General features: G+C 40.5%; 1 protein-coding gene across 8 annotated transcripts in view; it reads right to left on the bottom strand.

The window, feature by feature from the left end:
* atf2 (activating transcription factor 2) overlaps nt 1-24,364 on the bottom strand; it is a 139,896-nt gene that overhangs the window by 88,659 nt on the left and 26,873 nt on the right. For 7 of the 8 annotated variants that reach the window (XM_020529188.2, XM_020529326.2, XM_048598752.1 and 4 more), the window contains exons 2-5: nt 16,310-16,379; nt 13,554-13,650; nt 8,186-8,304; nt 6,022-6,150 (exon numbers count right to left, since the gene is read on the bottom strand). In XM_020529188.2, the coding sequence (XP_020384777.1) occupies nt 6,022-6,150; nt 8,186-8,304; nt 13,554-13,650; nt 16,310-16,357 (393 nt within the window). In that variant the 5' untranslated portion in view covers nt 16,358-16,379. Of the gene's footprint in view, nt 1-6,021; nt 6,151-8,185; nt 8,305-13,553; nt 13,651-16,309; nt 16,380-19,733; nt 19,893-24,364 lie in introns of those variants that run through there. The other variant, XM_048598748.1, reaches the window with a different exon arrangement.

Genomic DNA, 24,364 nt, shown 5'->3' with positions numbered 1-24,364 from the left:
CTACTGAATATTACTCTTGCAGATAGAAGTTTCTAAGAGGTCTTTTACTTTCTCTTCGTTTCTTTTTGTCTCTCTTAATACAGTCTTCTTTCATTCTCTATTTCTCTTCCCATATCTAATTTGACTCAAATTCATCCTCTGCCCTTTTCTAGTGTTAAATCTGATAGGTTAAAAAGATAGACTACTGATTGGCCCAGATTTTCACAAGGTCTCTCACTGGTGTTGCTATGCTATTATCAATTCACATTTGCAACATATTGCCATGAAAAAAATTTTGATCTGAACGGTGAAGTAATTCCCAGCACTTGCCAAGAGGTGAGCTGATCCAGCAGTTTCTAGGTTGTTATTCAATTTCTACAGAGTTATGAATGCATTTACATTATTTTGTACTATTTCCTGCACAAATGCTTACTTCAAAAGTTGAAATTAACCCAGTAACTCCTTGTGCTTTTGTCAAGCACAACCTGTTACTGAGACATTTTATAGGATTCTGTATGCTTTTGATGCCTGAAGTATTTTTCAGGAGATAGTGAATTAGTCTCCTGTGGTATGATAGAAAAGCTTCTTTACTATTTCTCTTTTTGGTCATCTATTCTGTTTTTTTTCCCATTATTCAGCTATACACATTTTGATATAGTTGAATATTCCCTCCCCATCCACGTAGGTAATTTTAAACTCCAAGCATGTGAGGTGGCAGTGATTTGGACAATAGAAATTACCGTGCATATTGAATCAAGTGAGGTTTTATTCAGATGCAACAATGATAACTTTTAATACAGCGCTAAATTGATACTTAAAATTTGCCTGTTTCCCTGGTCACATTCCCAAGCTCTGAAAACCTGTCCTGAAGTAAAATGTGGAACCAAGTTAAAAACTATTTTTTAAACAGTCACACTGATTCTCTCCTCCCCAAAAAATGTTCTGCGTCAGTAAGTACTCAACCACATTCAGTCAGGAACTCCCCAAATTTGGTGAGTAATTTTGTCAGCGTCCGAACGTGTAACCTTGAGAAGGAAGTGGGCAAGTTGGACTTAGGTTATATTTCTGCTATAAAAAAAACTCATTAATTTTTATTGTCTATCCACTCCCATTTCACTTGAGGTTTAAAATGAGCCACATGGATAAGGAAAGAACATTCAACTATACAGATTCCAACTCAATCAATTGATTTATGGATTTCCCTCATACACTTTCACCTCTATTCATATAATGCATTTTCAGGTTAACACTAGAACCCACATTCATATTGTTGTGATGATTTTCAAATAGAAAATGGTAAAGGACTACCATTTTAGCTCAGGGCCAAGTAAAACATGGGAAATAAGGATAAGTCTGGAGAACGTTGTAATATGGAAGAGCATGGAAGATGTGAGGGGATATGGAGAGTGCACTGGGGGTTCAGAATTGAGATGGATGAAGCATAATGGTGTCTAACACTCATTTACAAAAAATGGTCAATACCACAGTGAATTGAGCAGGTCTTCTAATGTGGCATTTTCAGCATCAGCCCAGCTTGGACCTGCTTTGGGAGGCAAGAGCCCCGATGCCAGCCGATCCCTGGCATCCCACTATGAAAAAGCATTGGTGGGCACTGCTGGGCAGTGTGATACCAGGAGTGGCCTGGTTCTCAATTCCTACTTTGATTCTGAAAATCTGGGCTGGAATGTTTTGTTATTTCAACGTACAGATAATCAAATTAATAAATATCACAATTGCCTTGCCCATCCATCTTTCATCTGTGAGAACACCATATTCAGAGTTCGTTGTTCGTAATATCAAAGATATACAATTGAATTAACTGCATAGCTATGAGTAGCATTAAGAGAATTTGCCATTTGCCTTCCTTGTTATATACAATGAACATAACAGCTGCTGTCCCTTCACTGCAATATTTTAAATCAACCAAAAGAATCAATAATTATCTTTGAATCAGAGTGGAAATATGCTTTCAGTGACAAGAATGTTGCAATAGCTCTTTGGTGTTTGAATTAGTTTTGTTTTGCTAAATGTTGAGTAGTTTGATCAATTGAATTACATCTGGAACACAGCACCTCACATTTACCTTTAAATAAGAAAACGTTAGGGTCCAGGCTACCTCCTTAATATATTGAGATGGTCTGGTCTGGTCTGGTCCATAACAGTAGGCTGTCCACCAACATTCACAACAAACCCATGACTCCAATAGTTACCTCAAGTACACTTCCTCACATTCTGCTTCCTGCAAGGGTACCTTTCCACTTTCTCAGTTTCCCAGTCTCATCTGTTTGATGGTGCCACATTCCTCTGGGGTGGTTTCAGATATGTGCTCCATTTTCCTAAAGCAAGGACGCACCTACACCCACACCTATCCAAGCAGTGGTTGACATGGCTCTCAAGCATCTGATCCATCTCTCTTACTTCTGCCCTCACCCCTTTCCCTCCATCCCAGAAAAACGATAGAGTTCCCCTTCTCCTCATTTTCCACTCCATCACTCTCTACATTCAGAGGATCATCTTCTGCAATTTCTGCCACCTTCAGCAGAACACCACCAGCAAACACATCTTGCCCTTACCTCCACTCTCAGCATTCTGCAGAAACCGTTACCTTCATCACATCCTGGTCCACACTTCCATTATTCCTAGTACTTCCTCACTCCCCCATTGCACCTTTCCATGCAATCGCAATAGGTGTAACAATTGCCATTTATCTCTTCCCTCCTCTTCAACCAAAGCTCCAAACACACCTTCCAGATGAAACAATGTTTTACTCTACTATGAGTGCTCAAAATGCAATCTTCTTTAAAATCAAGAAATCAAATGCAAACTGGGTGATTGCTTGCAGAATGCCTCTGCTCTGTGGAAAGGAACGACCCTGACCTGCTAGTTTCTCATGATTTCAAGTTAATCAATTTGCTCCCCTTTCTATCATTGGCTTGCGATAGTGTTCCAACGAAGTTCAACATAAACTGGAGGAACGATACCTTACTTTACCACCCCCCTTGAAAAAGTGTCAGTTGCAACTACTGCTCCTCAGTGGAAGGGAAGTCTAGTTTTGAGTGCCAATCAAATTCGCCGGCAGCTCTGGTAATCACAGCAGTGCCAGAAGAGACAAATGGGCATGCTGGGCCTGCCAGAAAATCCCAAGAAAACACAGATCTGACAGACAGGTAAGAGGGGCCTTTATTGTGTAGGGATGGGCAAGGCGGTGAAGAATATGAAAGCCAGGCTGGAAGGCTCTGTGGATTCTGATGGTGAATGACATCTCAGTAGAGACCCTGATATGTAGAGAGAGTTCTCCCCGAAGAAGCAACTCCCTTTCTTCCCACAGTTTCACCAATATTGGTGAAAAAATGGCTGTCACTCTCACCCAACTTCCATTGCTCAGCCTGTTATGGCAGTGGAAGCAGATTAAAGTCCAAAAGTGACCATTAATTGACCACTTAAAGGCTTCAATAGTTCTATGGGCAGGGGACCTTGCTTTACTCACCAACCCAGTTATAGGGTCAGACTTGCGCCAAACATTGATGAGTTAGCTGACCTGTAATATTTAACATTTTTAAATCCCTCTAACCTCAAACCCCAGAATGTCATGACATATCGGTGTATGCAAGTTTAATGTTTCCTAATTGCACAATACATTCACAAAATACATGGGTGCAGGTAAAGTACACGTGACACCTTCACATTTGTAATTACTTTCCTGAACACTAATAAAAGAAAAGACTTGCTATATTCAGTAATTTTTATTTTCTGATAAGTGTTGATGTCAGCTAAAGCCACAACCTTCTACATGATTGCTAAATTGTACCAAGGATTTATTTGGCAATAGATTTCAATATCATGCCCAAAAACAATGCACAAGAAAATTTTTTTTCTGTTGATCATGATCAATTTAATTCCAATACCTCAATAGATCAAAACTTAAGTGAATTTTAGCATTTAAACTTCATATGACAGCTTTCTTACAGAACAGAACTATTTTATTTCACAATAAAAAAAGTGCATGTTTCACAAAACCTGTACGCCTTATTAGTTTTTGGTTCTTTTTCTGATTAATGCACTAGATCTGCTGAAAATTAGAGTAGCATTGTTTCTGAGGGACAGTGTGTGAAGGAAGTGACTCAGAAGTGTGAATTAAAATTAGTCACACTTCAGGTGTGTTAAATTCTGATTGTTGTAAAATTGTGAAACATTTACCTCTAAACGAGGAGGCCTGGATTCAAGTCCCACTTGGTCCAGAGATGCATCATAACATCCTTAAACAGGTTAATTTAAAATATATTGTACAACATCAGGTGGCTCATGTGGAACAGCAATAGCATCCTTAATTCTGAGCCAGGAGACCTGAGTTCAAGTCCCACCAGCATGTAATAATGTTTCTTTCTAATCAATCTGTAAAATATTGGACAACATTATGGGCTCATGTGGCACAGTGGTAATGTTTCTATCTCTGAGCCAGTAAACTCAGGATCAAGTCCCACCTGTTCGAGAGGTGCATAATACCATCTCTGTATAAGCTGATTAATGCCTTGAATTCTCAAAAACAAACCTGTATGGCCTTTGAGGTGAGGTATAAAACAGAGATCAGACACAATACAAAACAAAGATCAGCCCTACGTCTTGCTTTGTCAGACCAAGTGGCTGGCTACAGGTTGGAACTGGCAACTGGCCGGTAGTAGATCAGCCGTATCCTTTTGGCTAGGATAGCGACAGTTAGATCAGATGTTAAAACATAATTTTTTAAAAAATATGTTTTTACTGCCCTACAAATATATAGCATTGCATAAAAGTCAACCTTTTATAAAACAGATTAGGCATTTACAAGAAATCCTTCAGCAGAAAAAAATGATTATGTATTGAAGTTAAACAGCAGAGAAAATATTACAGTCTGTTTTCTGAAAGGAAAAGCTCTTGAATATAATCCTAAAAACTAAAAAGCATGGTCCAAGCCAACACAAGCTGGAAACTTTTTTTCCCAGTTCTGATGAAAGTCCATTGACCTAAAACAGTAACCTTGTTTTCCTCCACCTGGACGCTGCCTGATGAGCTGACATTTCCTGCATCCTTGTTTGTCGTAAAGTAACGGCCAATATTTTTCATGTGAGTTGGTCATCTTGCAATTACTGGTCCAGCTTTCTTGATTTTGAGCCCTGAGGATAATGTGCTTTGCAGAAAATGAAAGCTTTGTCTGGGTTAGAATTCTTGCAGGAGGGCTAATCCCATTTCTTCTAAATTACTTCCTAACCCGCCATGCATCCTTTTACAGTTTAGAATACAAGACGGTCTAGTATGTAGGCACTCAATGGCTGTTATCATCCACTTTGATCAGTTGCAGGATGCTGTAATTCATGACAACTTTGTTTCCCTCCTCACTGAGGATACTGAATATTTCCTTCTATTTAACCCTTCAGCCAGTAGCGTGCTGAGAATTGGCAGTTTCGTCTCAGTCCGACTAACAGCCTCAACAGTATGAGCACAACCCGATTGTCACCAAAAGGCTGCTACTACATCAATTGCCAAAACATCAAACTGGAGATCAGATTTTATATATTCTACTATCAACCAAACTGACCTAAATCACAACTTCCTCTGAACCTGGTTTCTGTCAGTATTTCTCCAGACAAGTCTTTCCTGAGGCACATTTCCATGTGGTTTGTTCCATAGCTGCTAACTTCAGCAACTTTTTTAAAGTACATGATTTTATCCCTAAGGGTTTCTTTCATGTGGGTTTTTCTAATAAAATATTCTAATTTCCAAAGAACATCTGGAAATTAAGTTGCTGCAAAGGACAGTGCCAATGTGATTTTTGAGAAGATTGTGTGATGCATTTTTAAAAATATATCCATTGCATTTAGCAACTTAGTTTTGAAACTGTTTGCAACATACTTTTGTTCAGTTGAATAAATCAGTTTTATTTACGAGCTTTATGCAATGGGAAACAGATTTCAGATTCTCTTTAGTTTCTCTCTTTAATTAAACCTTCACTTTCTTCAGGAAATTTCAGCCTGCAACTTAAAATAATTGATAATATAGACTTGGTACCTTTTCATCACTGGTGGTTGACTCTGGGTGAGGGAGGGGACTATTCTGATGAGTTGTTTCCACAATTGGCATATCTTCCACTTTAGTCCTAACTGCTGGTAATGCAAGTGGTGACATGTCCAAGGGCATCTATGTAATAAAACCAAATTAATAGACTTCAGTGAAAACTAAAATCAGTACCAATTTTGAGCAATTTTAATTAGTTACACAAATCTCACATTCAGGACCAGTTTATATATGTGCCAATATATATGTATGTGTGCTAGAAAATTGTATCATTTGAATTTTTGTCCTTTGGCATGAAGTTATTAGCATAATGTAAAGATGACCAACAATAAGATGTGCCCAGTTAATCAGAGCACAATATAAAAATCATGAACAAAGTCTTGGAAAAAAAACATGTAAAATATGAAGAAATCAGCTTTTATAAATTAGTACTGACATGCCAAAGCTATAGGCTTAGAAATTTGAGAGCCCTATGCTCTACTTACAGGTTAAAAAATACATACCCACAAAGATCTAAAATGGCAGGCAACAAAAGCATGCTTATTCTGCTCCAGACATACCCCTCCTGCTACATTGCTGCTTAGTAGAGGTTCCAAAGGAGCTGGCATCAGGCCCTTTACCAAACTAGATTGTGAACGATCACATCACGTGTTATGCACTCTATAATTTACTCAGTCACAGCAACTAAGCAATTACTAATCTTTTTAAGAACTTTTATTGGAGGTTTCCACCAAAAATGTACTTTTTTTTGCTCATCATTTTGTATATCCTAGAATAAGCGTTCTCTTCATATCTCTACGTTAAAACTATGGGCAGCTACCAGCTGTCAGTTATCCTCAACCGATTTCTTCCTACACCATGTTCAGGTTGTTCAGTTAGCATCCGAGGTAATCAATCTTGCTGAACCTTTACAACTGGAAAGTTGCATGCAGGACTATCGTAAACTGCTCTGTCACTGGTCGCAAGAGGTGTGTGAAGTGCATACTCTACCTGGATTCAATTTCAATTCCAGGACTTCGAAAATGTATTGTTCCTCTTGGACAAGATTAGGAAATAAATTTAAATACAGTAAACTTTTCTTATCTAGCACCTACTGAACCAGGAGTGTGCCAATTGATCATTTATTCTGGATAATGAAGACATTCACATAATTAATGTAAAAACACACACTAAGTAATAGAAATGTTATTCGGGGGGGGGGGGGGGGCGCGCAGTATACACATCACTGTTATACTTTATTTACAGCATAAACCACTTAAATAACAATGAAACTTTGCCTTAAATAAAACCTACCGGCAGAGCGCCTTCTCATTCGCACCCTCAACTTTCTACTCAGACATCGCAGTAGATAGCAGTATTTGTGGAAAGATTCACTCTAAATTGAATCAATTGTTGATAGTTCGTGTAGCTATTCGACTGAACAATTGTATTTACATCAAGGTATGTAAATTTTAAAAATGCTATAATAATTGGACAGAATAATGCAGCAAACTTTGCGGTATATCATTTATGCTGGCTTAACAAGAACGCCGTTTCATAAGGTGCTGGTTAAAACAAAGTTTGCGGTATTTGGCTAATTGAGCAATGAAGACATGAACAGAAGTAGAAAATATTTTGTTTGTAACTGCACAATTAAGAGCAATATTAGTGAACCTAAAAGCAAAGATGGAAGTCCTTTATCAGTTACATTCCATGTTTTGATTAAGAGTGTAGCTGTGATATGAATAAAATGGTTATCTTTAGTAAAGACACTGACAAGTTGCACAGATTCATCACAATATTTCCAATCATCACCTTTGCCACATTATTTTATCTACGCATTCCCTAGAAAGTTTTGTCCATTCACTATGAAAATTCTCAAGTTCACATTTCTTTTAGCATCTTCAAAAATAGTAAATGCATTGTATGGAACTTAAAGAGCACATAATAACTATGTTCAGATTTAAACCAGGATTGCTGTTCTGACATTACATTAAATACCATGAACAGGTCACAAAACATCTGTTCTCCAAATTACATTATTCAAGAAGCAATTACATTAAAGATCTGTGTAAATATTGTAACAAAATATTTTCTGAAAATTTAGTTCAATCATACCAATTGTTGCCATGAAACCATGTTTCAATATTAAGAATGGCTAGACATAAATAATTTTCACCTTTTTGATGTCATCTTCTGATGCCTTCTTAAATTCATTTTCAAACGGACTTGCCAGTTCATTAAATAGCCCTACTTCTTCACAATTCTTAAGGAAACGAGTTGGAGTCGGAGTTTGGTCTGAATGGATTCAAATCAGTAAAACAAATTAAGGCACTTTTAGATTAAGTTCAGGAAACTCTATTAACTTCCATGGAAACACCCAGTGAACTTGTACTTAAATCTGTCCATTTGTGTAACATAGACATGAAGAACAAATCAAAAAAGGAGAATGAAAAAGCAGGGCCTCAAATGTCATTATCCCTAGACTACTGTATGAGGCACCTGAAAGCAGGCACTGCAGCAGACAGATCAGGTGAATTACATTGTTAAAGGGCTGGAAAAGCAGGATAGTAGAGAATATAAAACAAAAAAGTCAAATATTTTAGGCACATCAATTGAAAAGAAAGGATGTGTTGTGAGAAGAACCACTACAGGATATCACAAGTAATGATTATAACAGATAGGACAGATGGTAGAAATATTAAATAATTATTATATTTCAATAAGGAACATCGAATGGTAGATTTGACAGTAAAGGATGAGATAAGTGCCGACAAAATAAAAATGTGGATATATAGAATAAACTAAAACTCCTGGTCTGGATGGATTGCATTCATGTATTTTAAAGAATCTGAAGAGATAGCAGAGGCATAACTACTCACACTTAATAATTCATTATAAAAGATGTTGTGCCAGATAACTAAAGTGATTTCTTTATTCAAGGAGGACAGAACATGTCCAGGGAATTATAGACCAGTGAACATAATGTCAGTTGTAGGAAAAACACTGGAATCTTAACTAAAGGAGAACATAAAAATAGCAGGGGCAAAGTTCAGTGGAGAAGACAGGGGTCTTGTCTACTGATCAGAGATCTGGTGAAACCCCTTGCTGCCTCCTTTGGCAAGGTTTGCCAAGCCACGTGGCAACTAGACAGTTGAGTGGACTTTACCTCAGAAAAGCCTGAGGTTCTGTCTACCAAGAAGAAAAGAGTTTGCCAATCAGAGGTGTTTTGTTCAGCCGAACATACAGGGAGGTGGTGGTTGTTACTGGAATTACAGCCACCCAAGGCTCCAGGCCTCAGAGTAACTCAGGCTAAACATCTTTTGTGGCATTCAGGCTGGCAACAGGGGCAATGAATTGGCTCTCGATAGCCCCTTTCTTCAAGGTGTCAGGTCTATCCATCAGGCATTGTGTACCTTGAAGGTAGAACCTTCACCAAGGAGATGGCAAGCAGTTTTGCTTCTGCTCCCAGTGTTGTGACAGGCTTAGCCAGAAATGGGTTGATACTAGGCCAATGGGATGAGGCTTGTTAAGTGGTCAGGTAGGAAGTCCTTCCTGGCTCGGACCAAGTAGAGAAGTAGAACAGCAGGACACCACTAAACATGTCACTAGAGAGAACAGAAGAATCTGTCCCAGGAAATGAGAAATAAAACAATGGATAGTCAACATGGATTTCAAAAAGAAAAATATTGCTTGATTAACTTAATTTTCTGAGGAGATAACAAAGAGAGAGCGAACAAAAGAAATGCAGTAAATGTATTTCATCTGGATTTTTAAATGGCATTCATTAATATGCGCCATAATAGACAAATAAATCAGTAGAATATGAAAACCAAAAGAACTGCGGATGCTGTAAATCAGGAACAAAAACAAAGTTGCTGGAAAAGCTCAGCAAGTCCGGCAGCATTGGTGAAGGAGAAAACAGAGTTAACGTTTCGGGTCTGGTGACCCTTCCTCAGAACTGACGGTGGCTGAGAAAACGTCATTTTATGTGCAGAAAATAGGGAGGTGGGTGGAGTTGGGAGTAAATGATAGGAGAGAAAGAGAGAGAAAGACAGTTGGACGACAAAGAAGTTGCTAATGATCAGGTTGGGAGGGTGAATAGTTGTTAATAGGGACTGTTAGTGACTAACGACAGGGGGAGTGTAATGGCAGGCTATGTGGTAACAAGACCTGGTGTGTGGAATGGGGCGCTGGAACATGGGAGAGTTTAGGCTCTTATTGAACTTTTAGGGCATAAACTCCCCCATGTCCCAGCCCCCCACCCCACACACTAGGCCTTGTTACCACATAGTGACTAACGACAGGGGGTGTGTAATGGCAGGCTTGTCACACGTGATGCGTAACCTTGCTAACTACCTCTAGTGTTTTCTGTTTTTATTATAGCAACACCCGATATAATTGTTATGTTCCACAAACTCAATCCATTTTAGTGACTATAATGCTGGTGTAGAAAAGAAATGCATAATGAAACCATGGATAGTAGGAACTGCAGATGCTGGAGAATCCGAGACAACAAGGTGCAGGGCTGGATGAACACAGCAGGCCAAGCAGCACCATAGGAGCAGAGAGGCTGACGTTTCGGGCCTAGACCCTTCATCAGAAAAGGGGGAGGGGAAGGGGGTTCCGAAATAAATAGGGAGAGAGTGGGAGGTGGATAGAAGATGGATAGAGGAGAGGATAGGTGGAGAGGAAACAAACAGGTTGAAGAGGCGGGGATGGGGCCAGTAAAGGTGAGTGTAGGTGGGGAGTTAGGGAGAGGATAGGTCAGTCCAGGGAGGATGGAGAGGTCAAGGGGGCGGGATGAGGTTGGTCGGTAGGAGATGGAGGTGCGGCTTGAGGTGGGAGGAGGGGATAGGTGGGAGGAAGAACAGGTTAGGGAGGCAGGGACGAGCTGGACTGGTTTTGGGATGCAGTAGGGGGAGGGGAGATTCTGAAACTTGTGAAATCCACATTGATACCATTGGGCTGCAGGGTTCCCAAGCGGAATATGAGTTGCTGTTCCTGTAACCTTCGGGTGGCATCGTTGTGGCACTGCAGGAGGCCCAGGATGGACATGTCGTCTGAGGAATGGGAGGGGGAGTTGAAATGGTTCGCGACTGGAAGGTGCAGTTGTTTATTGCGAACCGAGCGTAGGTGTTCTGCAAAGCGGTCCCCGAGCCTCCGCTTGGTTTCCCCGATGTAGAGGAAGCCACACCGGGTACAGCGGATGCAGTATACCACATTGGCAGATGTGCAGGTGAACATCTGCTTGATGTGGAAAGTCTTCTTGGGGCCTGGGATGGGGGCAGGTGTAGCACTTCCTGCGGTTGCAGGGAAAAGTGCCGGGTGTGGTGGAACTGGAGGGGAGTGTGGAGCGGACACCTCATCTTTACCATGGACGTCCAGTCCCTCTACACCTGCATTCCCCATGCAGATGGCCTTAAGGCCCTCCGCTTCTTCCTGTCCCGCAGGCCCGACCAGTCCCCCTCCACTGACACCCTCATCCGCTTAGCCGAACTCGTCCTCACCCTCAACAACTTCTCTTTCAATTCCTCTCACTTCCTACAGACAAGGGGGGTGGCCATGGGTACCCGCATGGGCCCAAGCTACGCCTGCCTCTTTGTAGGTTACGTGGAACAATCCCTCTTCCGTACCTACACCGGCCCTAAACCCCACCTCTTCCTCCGTTACATTGATGACTGTATCGGCGCTGCCTCGTGCTCCCACGAGGAGCTCGAACAGTTCATCCACTTCACCAACACCTTCCACCCCAACCTTAAGTTTACCTGGACCATCTCTAACACTTCTCTCCCCTTCCTGGACCTCTCTGTCTCCATATCGGGCAACCACCCAGAAACCGATATTCATTTCAAGCCCACCGACTCCCACAGCTACCTAGAATACTCCTCCTCCCACCCACCTTCCTGCAAAAATGCTATCCCCTATTCCCAATTCCTTCGCCTCCGCCGCATCTGCTCCCAGGATGAGGCATTCCACTCCCGTACATCTCAGTTGTCCTCGTTTTTCAAGGACCGTAACTTCCCCTCCTTGGTGGACGAGAACGCCCTCAACCGTGTCTCCCACATCTCCCGCAACTCATCCCTCACAACTCATCCCTCACACCCCGTCCACGCAATAAGAACCAAAAAAGAATCCCCCTCGTCCTCACGTACCACCCCACCAACCTCCGGATCCAACGCATCATCCTCCGACACTTCCGCCATCTGCAATCCGACCCCACCACCAAAGACATCTTTCCCTCCCCACCCTTATCTGCTTTCCGGAGGGACAACTCTCTCCGTGACTCCCTTGTCCGCTCCACACTCCCCTCCAGCTCCACCACACCCGGCACTTTTCCCTGCAACCGCAGGAAGTGCTACACCTGCCCCCATACCTCCTCCCTCACCCCCATCCCAGGCCCCAAGAAGACTTTCCACATCAAGCAGATGTTCACCTGCACATCTGCCAATGTGGTATACTGCATCCGCTGTACCCGGTGTGCCTTCCTCTACATCGGGGAAACCAAGCGGAGGCTCGGTGACCGCTTTGCAGAACACCTACGCTCGGTTCGCAATAAACAACTGCACCTCCCAGTCGCGAACCATTTCAACTCCCCCTCCCATTCCTCAGACGACATGTCCATCCTGGGCCTCCTGCAGTGCCACAACGATGCCACCCGAAGGTTGCAGGAACAGCAACTCATATTCCGCTTGGGAACCCTGCAGCCCAATGGTATCAATGTGGATTTCACAAGTTTCAAAATCTTCCCTCCCCCTACCGCATCCCAAAACCAGTCCAGCTCATCCCTGCCTCCCTAACCTGTTCTTCCTCCCACCTCAAGCCGCACCTCCATCTCCTACCGACCAACCTCATCCCGCCCCCTTGACCTCTCCGTCCTCCCTGGACTGACCTATCCCCTTCCTAACTCCCCACCTACACTCACCTTTACTGGCCCCATCCCCGCCTCTTCGACCTGTTTGTTTCCTCTCCACCTATTCTCTCCTCTATCCATCTTCTATCCGCCTCCCACTCTCTCCCTATTTATTTCGGAACCCCCTTCCCCTCCCCCTTTTCTGATGAAGGGTCTAGGCCCGAAACTTCAGCCTCTCTGCTCCTATGATGCTGCTTGGCCTGCTGTGTTCATCCAGCCCTGCACCATAATGAAACCATGTCCAGCACACTATCAATAAAACAAGAACAAACATAGAAATTTTTGGAGAAACTTAGCAGGTCTGGCAGCATCAGTGGACAGAATGCAGAGTTAACATTTCGGGTCCAGTGACACTTCTTCAGAAGGGTCTCTCCACAGATACTGCCAGACTTGATAGGTTTCTCTAGCAATTGTTGTTTTTGTTCCAGAATTCCAGCATCCACATTTCTTTGCTTCCTACCAGTAAAACAGGCTTTTCCATACCTGTTTAAGCGATTAAAACTTCTTGCACAAAGGATCATGCTATTACAATATTTCAAATAAGTTAGGCTCTCATTTCAAAACACAATTAATATTTCACTATCATTTTAAAATTTAGGTTACAAGACATGCCGATGAAAAGAAAGACACTTACCAGCCACTATGACACTGTCATTGCGAGCTGGACCAAACTTTAATGTCATCTCATGTTTGTGTTTGTGAACAGCCAAGTGGTCCTCATTCGTGAAGCGCTGCAACAACAGTTTAATTTATTTGGATTGTAATCCACAAATATTAATATTAATGGGCTCTGGTAATAATTTTAGAGAAGTTCAACAATACATTACAGATTTTTCTTCCATTTTATCCTTCAAAATTGCACAAAAGAAAAATCAATAATTTTGATGGAAGAAAAAAAATGTTCAAATTTTCAAAACTGGGCAAGCATGGCATTCCTATTTTCTACACCAGTCATGCTGTGACATCTCTGAGCAGGTTTACCAACTTAGAAGGGTTATATTGATACAGTACTTTGCTGGCCCAGCAGACATCTCAAAGTGTTTTGTAACCAATTAAATACCTTTTGTGGTATATACATTATTTGAAGGTAGAAGAATTTGGCAGCCACTTTGTGTACAGCAAAATTCCACAAAACACATGACTGTGACTAGATAATCCATTTTTGTGATACTGAGTGAGCGATAAATATTTAGGGACAGGAGCCAGTAATTCAGCCTGTTAAGCCAGCCCCACCATCCAAATCAATCCGATTGAACACTGCAATGTTTTTACCCATCCAATCCACATAACCCTGTATGCCATTGGTAATCAGAAATCTATCAATCAATCAATCTATCAATCTCTCTATCTCAAACATGCTCAAAGGCTGAACTTCACAACCCACTGCGGTAGACAATTACAAAAGGTTCAAACCCTCCAAGTATAAATATCTCCCCTCATCTTGGATCTAAGTGGTATCCCTATTATTTTTAAATTGTGGCCCTGGTTCCAGACTCGCCAAAAGGGAAACACCTTACCTGCATCAACCCTGTCAATCTCTTTAGTTCCTTTGTCAGTTTGTGTGACATCACCTCTGGTTCTTCAAAACTCCAGAGATTAGAGGCCCAGTTACCCAATCTCTCCTGATAGGGCAATCCCACCATCCGGAAACAAGTCTGGTGAACCTTCGCTGCGCTCCCTCTATGGCTATATCAAAACTGCACTCAGTGCTCCTGGAGTAATATAACCAAGCTCCTTTACAATTGAAGTAAGACTTCACAACTCCGATACTCAAAACCTCTTGCAATAAAGGCTAATATTCCCATTAGCCTCTTTAATGGCTTGTTACACATTTATGTTATGTTTATGTTAGTGACTTACTGAAGACGACAGCTAGGTCCCTTTGCACATCTACACTTTTCAACCTCGATAATTAAAAAAAAGTACTCTGCACATCTGTTTCTCCTACCAAAGGAAATACCACATATCACATTTTTCCAACTTAAATTCCATCTGCCATTTTCTTGCCCATTCACTGTGCTGTCTAAATCCTCCATGAAAAGAGTGCCATGGCACTTTTACATTTGCCTGAGAAGTAAACCAGGCCTTTATTTGACATCTCAACCAAATAAATGGCAGTTCTATTACTGCAGCACTCCCTCACTGGAGTGTCAGCAAACGCTGTTGTTGTGTACAATTTCTGGAATGGGACTTGTATTCAAGACTTGCAACTTTGACACAGAAGCAAAAATATTATCAACTGAGCCATAGCTGACATAACTAAAACAGCAATTAATTCAAATTATGTGCAGTTTGTGGAATGAAATTTGGCTCATTAAAAACTGGATGTCACAAAATAAAACTTCCCTAATACATAAAGAAACATCAGACAGCAAAGATTTTCTTCCCATCCTGCATTCAACCTAAATTCAAAACTAGTCTCAAACTTACAAAGGAATGCTACAGCTCATTAATTCCCATTTCTAACTTACTAAGTAAACTCTTGTGGTTATAACACATAAGGGTATATGTCATAAGGCTCATTTCTAAAAGATGAAAATATTGCAGGTTTACTACATACAGTACGAATCTGACCCACTGAGAGTGCATGTGGGTAAAATGAATCAGTGAGAACCCTAAGGCTGGGAATGAGTAGCGGCAACAGATAGACAAACACAAACACACACACACACCACTCTTGCTTCATCAAAAACCTATCCACATACTAGGCTAGAAAACAAGGAACTCCAAGACTCCAATGCAACCTGCCTCTGACCCACACTCCCACGTAAATTCTGCTGAGGGCAGTTCAGAGAGTGTGCCACCAGAGGCAAAAACAAGGTCAGTTTTAGTTAAACCAAATTCCTTAGCTCAGCCCTATTCCCTTCCCTTTCTTTGGTAGCTGGGACTTGGAGCCAAGACCGTCTCCCTCTAGCTCTGCTTCTGAAGCAAAAAGAGAGAGACTCTGTTAGTTAGTACCGACATTTAGCGCTTTATTAATAAGACTATTGACAAATTACTTTGATATTGTTTTTTCTACTTAGAAACTTTATTTCCTTCATAGCACAGCTTTAAAAAACATCATGTTCAATGTCGTGCCAAATCTCATCTTTCTGAAATTCGCTCATCAGCTCTCATGTGAAAAGAAAATTGAAGTGTGGCCCTTTCTGCAAAGAGGTCGAACATCACTGGAGTTACATGGGTACCATAATTTTTCAGGTTTTCAAACATATTAAATGAGGTTCTGAACGAAAAGAAAACTTGGCCATTTGTGCCTTGTTGTGTCCTATTTAATACGATTACTGTTGCAAGAGAAAAATCACAGTAATAACCTGCTTCAACACCATACACATTCATCCAGACATTAATTGTACGATGAAGAAAGAACTGAAAGAAATCTTGTGGTCTTACCTGGCCGCATCCAGGAGCGGTGCAAACAAAGGGTTTATCATCACTCATGTTCAGCAGCTCCTCAGTTCACCTACATCAACATTTAAATACTTAATTAAAGGAAAAAATCCAAGGAAATCATTTCAAATTAATTACTATAAAATTATGGCCATATTCATGTTGATGACTCAATAAGAAAGCAAATCAAAACTGCAGACGAACTTTACAGCTTACAAAGAGAGGAGTTCTTCATTCCATCGATCTATGCTAGATTTGAAACTAGCCATTCACGAGTGAAAATACATTTTTAATTCAATATGTTGTTTAAATCCAAAACCCAAAGGTATTTTAGTCATAAATATTTATTTCAACCTAACCTATCATTCCACAAACAGCGATCTATGGAGACAAAAAAGTGTCCATTATTCATGAGCACCTGTTTTCCTGGCTGATTCAAGTACAAGTGGTTACTCAAGCTCATACATTTATTTAAATATGGAAAGTTGCATTGTCAAAATAGATATGAAAAGGACAGAAAAAAATGGGAGAGTGGAATATAGTATTACCAGGAGTGAGGTGGCAGGAAGTGTAGTCAAAGTAGCTGTGGAAGTCACTGGATTTATGGTGGAAATGTTTATCAATTTTATGTTTGTCAAAAGTTGATCCTCAGAAATGGAGACATTGAAGTTGGTGATGGTAAGAGTAGGAGAAAACCAATGTGAGGACAGAAGGATGAAATTTCAGCGAGAAAATTAGTCAAGAAAAAAAAAATCAGTTCCAAGGAGCAGATAAGACTGCAAATATGGGTTGGGTCAGTCATCTTGGGAAGGAGATAGCAGCACACCTAAGTTTGACAGTCGCCTTTCAACCTCAGCTAGGTAGATTTATTAACAAACAACAAAAGCACCACCTCTGGTACTGGGTATGATGATAATGTCAGGGATGGACCTAAAAGAACAGTTTTTGTTGCAAGTTCAGAGTAAGCATGAGTGAAGGGAGCAGGAAAATTAAGATGGTGGATGGAATGTCAGCATTCTTAAAAGATTTAGGAAATTGGTCAGAGGGAGGAGTCCAGATGGAGTAAAAAGCTAAAAACAGGGAAAAGGAACTGGTGTGCAGTGGAGAAAACCTTGCCAAAAAAAAAAAAAGGACATAAGGAGAAACAATGGAAGAGAAATTCAATGTCACATTCAGCCCAAAATCCATTAAGGTGAATGTGCAAGGAGATCAAGTTGAGGTTTTTGTTGAGAATTGATTTTTTGGAGTCAGAAAAAGGGAAGTTCAAAGGGGGCATTGAAACACAAGGGGTGAGACAAGAAGAAATAAGGTCAAAGAAAACTGAAGGAGAAGAAGAATCTGGAAGCCCTTGCCACACACAACTTGAAGTCTGTGATCCTTAACATTCCAAAAAAAGGAAGAAAAAATGTTCTCTCTTTACACACTGCATGAAGTAAAAGATAAAATGGAACTGTGGACGAAGACTGTGTTATTCACTTGAAGTAAATACCCTTAGGCAATATCCAAGCATAAACTTTCTAGTTAAGAGTTTTATTTCGACTAACCACACACTGTATATGTAACAAAATCAGCAATTCTAGGCTGACTCTTTATATAAATTTTAATACAAATAATAATTCTTTCACAATACCGTGTTACTTTTAAGTCCTAGTTATATAGCATTCTATTAACAGAATTAAATACCAAGGGACTGCTCCGAGACAGGTTAAGATCATGCTGCTGAACAGCGAAACTAAGAGCATGATACTGCACACTTGAACATTGCTAAAACAAAATACTTTGTTGACTTTTTTTGTCTTGCACTCATTAGGACAATGCGCAAGAAATACCAAAGTAAAGTGAAAACAACACATATTTTATGAGAAAAGTGTCCTGCTTGGCTGGCAAATGGATTCCGACGGAAAATTCACCAGTTAATAATGACATACAGTTAATTCTAATCGGCCAAGGCATTGTCAAGAAATAAACCAGACAATGACAGCCACACATTTTGCTCAGTTGCAATAGATACAGTGTGTGCATATGTTCTTTTTGTCAGTGAAGAACACAGCCCTATATATGTCGTTCTCAGCGTGCCACACAAAGTACAATTAACAACACTTAATTGATTGTCAGCAGAATTCTTTGTACACAAGATTATTTTGCAAATGCTCTACAATTGCAGAATCACATCTAGTATTGGATATTGTGCTGAGTTGGTTGGGTACGGTCATTACTTTGTGTGTTACACATAGTTGAAGGGCTTTGCTATTTGTAATGTACAGCCAGCCTTTTGGACATTGTGCTTACATTGTCCTGATCAGTGCAAGACAAAGAGCTTCAACAAAAATGGCTCTTTTAGCAATGCACAAGTTCTGCACTCCTAAACTAGTTATATTCTATACCATAGGTCACAATGGCTAAGGATGTTGAAGGTAATACTTTCAACTTCAGAGATCTGATTTACGACTTGTAATTGGTCATGATGGATCATTTACAAATTAAGTGTTCAAAGAGATAACAGTAAAACAAATGGACATCATTTTCTGATTCTGAATTAAACAATCAAGTCAACCGTAAGAGTCAATGTAGACCACAAGCATTTCTGTTAACATCAACCATATGCATAAAAATTAAAAAAAAACCCAGGAGAGGTGGAGAGATGCAAAGAGAGTGTTTCAGATCTTTGGGTTTAAGCAACTGAAAACACAGCCACCAGTAGTGGAGTGATTAAAATCCAGGACGTTCAGGGGGAAGAATTTGTTGAGCACGGAAATCTAAGAGGGTTGTGAAGCTGGATAAGAATACAGAGACAGGGAGAAGTGAGGCTACACAGTAATGTGATAAAAAGGATGAGGACTTTAAAATTCTCATGTAAAGGGTGATTATGTATTAAAATGTCTCCATCAACATAGGGGGAAACAAAGCACTCCAAAGGGCAATGGTGAGGAATGAACACTGCAGCATGGAGACATGCAATGAGGTAAAAACACCAACAGAAACCCATTGAAAAAGGGATGCCAATTTTGAGACATCTTCACAGTACCTCACCAAAAAAAGGACAGTTGCTGTTTAAGATGAATTGATAAAGCTGCTGCTCTGTTCAGGAACTGTTAGCGCTACTGACCAAGCAGGAGGCCAGGGCGAGTTCAGTTGTTGAGAAAAAGGGAATAGAACATACAAGGTTTTTGAAGATTCAAGCAGCATAGTTGGCAAAGTGTGCCTTGTTGTTGGCAATCATATCCAGAAAAACTCAGTTTGATTGGCACGACTGTCGAAGGGCACAAAGTTTCGTTACAACTTGGCAGGGAGAGGCGAACCAGAGATAGACAGTTGCGAGCGATGGAACTGTTTCTGTGATGCTATAAGTCAGCCACAGACGTGGTGATGTGACAAAGTGCTTCAGGACATATACTTCAATTGTGTTAGTTAATGAATGCAAACATACCCGTTTCTTTAGTGTGATGTGTCAGCTGTTAATTAACATTTGATCTTGTTGATTTTAGACTGTTTGTTCCAGTAAAATCTTAAAAACCAAAATATTGCCTTTCGGTTTATTTCCATTGTTCACTCGAGAAATTCATTTCACTTTACAACGGATTGGTCTCTATGGCAATCGCAACAAAAATCAAGATGTTACATGACCAGAAGGCAAAATACAGCAACAAGCAGAGAGGGGACAGGGAAGATTTCCATTTCACGCCAGTATATAATGGTATTTATTCTAGCAATTTAAAACAGGTGTTAAGGCCTAGGCATATAACGGTAATATGCCTAATAGCTGTTTAAGGCAAGCTTCTCAGGATTGATTTTCTGAGGCAATGGCCATGAGCAACAGCCGTACTCAAGGAATCTAAGACTCTGAATTTTCTGTTGGCCAAGCTCGAAATTAATTGATTTACTTGAATCTGGAGTTATGAGTGAAGGAAATCTGCCACCTACCTGGTCTACCCTACACGAGACTCCACCTCTTGACAATGTGCTTAACTCTTAACTGCCCTCTACAATGACTGTGCAGCTGCATCAAACCGCTAGAAAATCTGAAGAATGGAATAAAAATGGACAGACCACTTTAAGCACCAGAAACAATAGAAAGTACAGACCTAAGTCTGCAAAGTCCTCCTTACCAATATCCAAGAGATTATGCAAAAATTGGGGTAGCTGTACGACAGACTAGTCAAGCATCAGCCTAACACAGTGTCTGTAATGTATCATTCCATAGGAATGACCATGTCCTGGATACAACCATTATCACAGGGTATATCCTATCCCACTGACAAGATAGACCGCCCAATAGTGGTAACACAGTGCTACACAGCCAGGAATGATTATCTTTGGAGTCCTCAACATTGACACTAGACCCTGTGAAATCTGGTCAGCCATTGGCATAGGAAACCTCTTGTTTAGCACCTTCTCCAGTCCAGTGGATGGATCAGTTCTCCTCCATTTTGAACACCACTTGGAGAAAGCACTAAGGGTGGCAAGCACACAGATTGTACTCTGGGTAGGGGACTTAAATGTCCATCAGCAATTGTGGCTCAGTAGCAGCACTACCGACTGAGCTGGTCGAGTACTATCGGACATAGCTACTAACCTGGGTTCTGTGAAAGTGTCAAGGGAACCAAAAAATAGGAAAAAAAATCTATTCAACCTGACCCTCAAATTTACAGTAATATGCCTAATAGCTACTGGTTGCAGATACGACCAACAATAAAAGCATCGTAGAAGTGAACACGATTCTTATGGAATCACGTCCCATCTTCGTGGAGAGAATACCCATCCCCCACTATGTTGTGTGACATTACCACCGTACTTAATGAGGCAGACCTCAAAAATATCTCGCAAAATTTTGCATCCATGAGGTGTTGGGGCCATCAGCAGCAGAATTATATTCAATCCATAATGCTATGACCTGGTATGTATCCCACTATAACATCATCATCAAGCTGCAAGATCAACCCTGGTTTAATGAAGAGTGCAGAAGGACATGCCAGAAGCAGCACCAGGCATACCTAAAAAAATGAGGCATCAATCTGTTGAAGCTACAACACAGGACTATTTGCATGCCAAACAGCAGAAGCAACATGCAAACAGCGCTAAACAAACCCACAGCCGATAGATCTGATCAAAGCTCTGCCATCTTAGCACATCCAGTGATGATGTATGGAAGTGGATGATTAAAAAAGTAATGGGAGGTGGAGGCTTCACAAATATCCTCATCCTCAATGGTGGAGGAACCCAGTATATCAGTGTAAAGGATGAAGTTGAAGCATCTATCTTCAACCAGAAGTGCTGACTGGATGATCCATCTCAGCCTTCTCTTGATGATCCAGCGACACAAATGCCAGTCTTCAACCGATTTGATTTACTATATGTAATATCAAGAAATGGTAGAAGATACTGGATAATACCAAGTTTATGGACCCTGACAATATTTCAGCTATAGTACTGAAGCCATGTGCTCCAGAATGAGCTGCGCCCTGAGGCATTCCAGCACAGCGAAAGCACGAGCATCTACCCAATAATGTAGAAAATTGACCAGTTATGTCCGGCCCACAAATATATGCTGCCTATACCCATTTAACTGTAGGCCATGGTGACATAAGCAGTAACTTCTTGCTGAGTTGTTTTATCCAGGTGGTCGCTAATGTTGCACCAGCGCCAATATTGTACGATCTGAAGCCAGGTATGTGGCAGGCCTCAAATTGTACCCTTCAAATACAAAGTGACTGCACTTTTCACACGCCTACAGAAGATGCACTCAAACTGCTGGGACAACCCTTAAAATAAAAGTTCTATTTATTAGTTTGACAGCTTTTTGGATAACCTGGGAAAAATCTTTCAAACAATACTTGGCAGTGGCAGTTTAACTGTTTTCGTGTCACTATAATACATTAAAGTTTCCTTTCCCTTGCTCTTTCAGCATTACAAAATGAACATTTACTTCATGATAACCAATTCCTGCTGTCCCTGGTATCACCTCCCCTTCCAAATCTAGCGTAGGAAATGCCTACTCCAGCCTACCCTTTGCTTGCCTTCTCAACATTAAAGGTTTCAAACACTCATACGTGCAACAGTGGTTTACTTGTACTTCTTTCACTTGTTTTATTACCATCTCATTCTGTCTTGCACCGCCATTCCTTTTATTGTTTCGTCTTTCCTGCCTTTCATCGCCTTCCCTTTTGCTCCTTCTCTGCCCCTGGAGTTGGTTCAGACTGGCAGCACTCCCCAGTTCCCATGAAAGATCACCAACCTGAAATGTTAACTGCGCTTTTTTTTCCCCCCTCTACAGATGCTACCAGACCTGTTGAGTATTTTTGGCAGTTTTTGTTTTTGTTTCATATATCCTTCTTCCATAATATTTTGCTTTCATATTTAGCGAAAATACAAAATCCATATATTCTTGGAAATAAATCGATTTCTATCCAGATGGGTTCCAAAGTCTTCTGCCACTGAAATCCTCGGTTCCATCAGCCAGTTTGCCTTAGTTGCAGAATGTTTTCATCAGAATCAGCTTGCAATGTCAAAAGCAAATTTTTGCATTGTTGAATCAGAGCTGTTACCATCCCAAACCTGACAAGTCAATTTTATTAAAATCTTAAAATGTACGGTGATGAATGCTGGTTTGTTTCTAGTGTGAATTCATTCTTGTGGCTCCATGGAAAGCGCATTTGCAGTCAAAGAGGCTGCAATAATGGCATAAATCTCAATTTTTGTATATCATCACATCATGAAAAATTGTCTGGCATTCAACACCATCTTAAGTGGTGGAAATTTAAGGTTTCTGAAAATTTATCCATTGTAGGATTTAGGTGTAAATGTATTTAAACTTCAATTGAACTCACACAGGTAAATCAAATTAGTTATCTTCTAAGTGTAATGAGCATTCCACTTTATTCTGAGAGAATGGATCGAGATCTTTTACTACTTCAAAAGAAAATCCACAATTTATGATGTTAGGTTAGTCAAATCATGTGAAGACAGTATTAGGTAGTTACAGGGATCCTCATCTGGGCTTTAGTAGTTTGTTTATTTCCACAGCAGCACAGTAGGCCATTTTCAAAGTTGTGAAGCTGAGCGATACTTAGAGATTAGACTTGCAATCCAGCCAGAAAACAAAGGACAATGAAGTGCATAATCCGAGATATTTTAGGTCAGAAGTCAGATTGGCAAGAAGTCAGACCTAGAGAGAGAATTACCTCTAATTTAAATTCTTAAAATTGTCTGGCTGTTATTTTGGATATTACAAGAAATTGAACTTAACTTAATTCACTATAAATGCTACTCTACTCTTCCATCTGTTATGGTCGCAAACTAACGGTAATACTAGACATGTCAGATTCCAACGTGAAACCTGGCTTGACAGAGCATAAGTCTTATTCTTTTTGTTTACTGTGGAGGTCAGTTACTAAACATTTTCACAACAGGTTACCAATGCACTTTCAACAGAAGAGCATAAAAGTTTATTTGACAAAAAAAATCAAGTCACACCATACAAGAACTACTTGAAATGATCTCAATACAAATATCAGAAATAAAAGTTAAACTCTTTTACCCCTGCAACAGTCTGCAGCACCCAAAACAAGGTCACCCCTATCTTCACACTAAAACTGCTTGTTTGAGTGACAAGACAGTAATCAATTTACTTCTGGGCAAACTTCTGCAATCACCCAATGTTATTTCAATTGGTTAAAATTTCATCATGATCCTTAAACAAGCTATTTATTTAGCTCACTTACTCTGGACAAGGATTTCTGAAATTCAAGTCTTCAACAACATTGTGGGATGTACTTTCTCTTGAGTGTTCCACAACCTTCTGCTTTTTCTCCTCAGCCACAGGTCTGACTGCTTGTACCACTAATAACAGCAGTTTCTGTTTCTTTGGCTGAACTGGTTTCTGTTTGAATAAACCTGCTTCTGGATTCTTTTCCCTGCTGAGTGTGGATTTCACTACATGTCCTAATCCTCTTTTTGGACCTGAAGCAGATGCCTGTAGCCTCAGAAAAAAAAAAATCCAACCTAGATCTCATGACCAATTATTTGTTATTTGACTGCAGGTCCAATTAGTCATCCACTCAG

This window comes from Rhincodon typus, chromosome 7, assembly GCF_021869965.1.
Source record: "Rhincodon typus isolate 14 chromosome 7, sRhiTyp1.1, whole genome shotgun sequence".
NCBI lineage: Eukaryota > Metazoa > Chordata > Chondrichthyes > Orectolobiformes > Rhincodontidae > Rhincodon > Rhincodon typus.
This window is presented reverse-complemented; position numbering and strand designations above follow the sequence as displayed.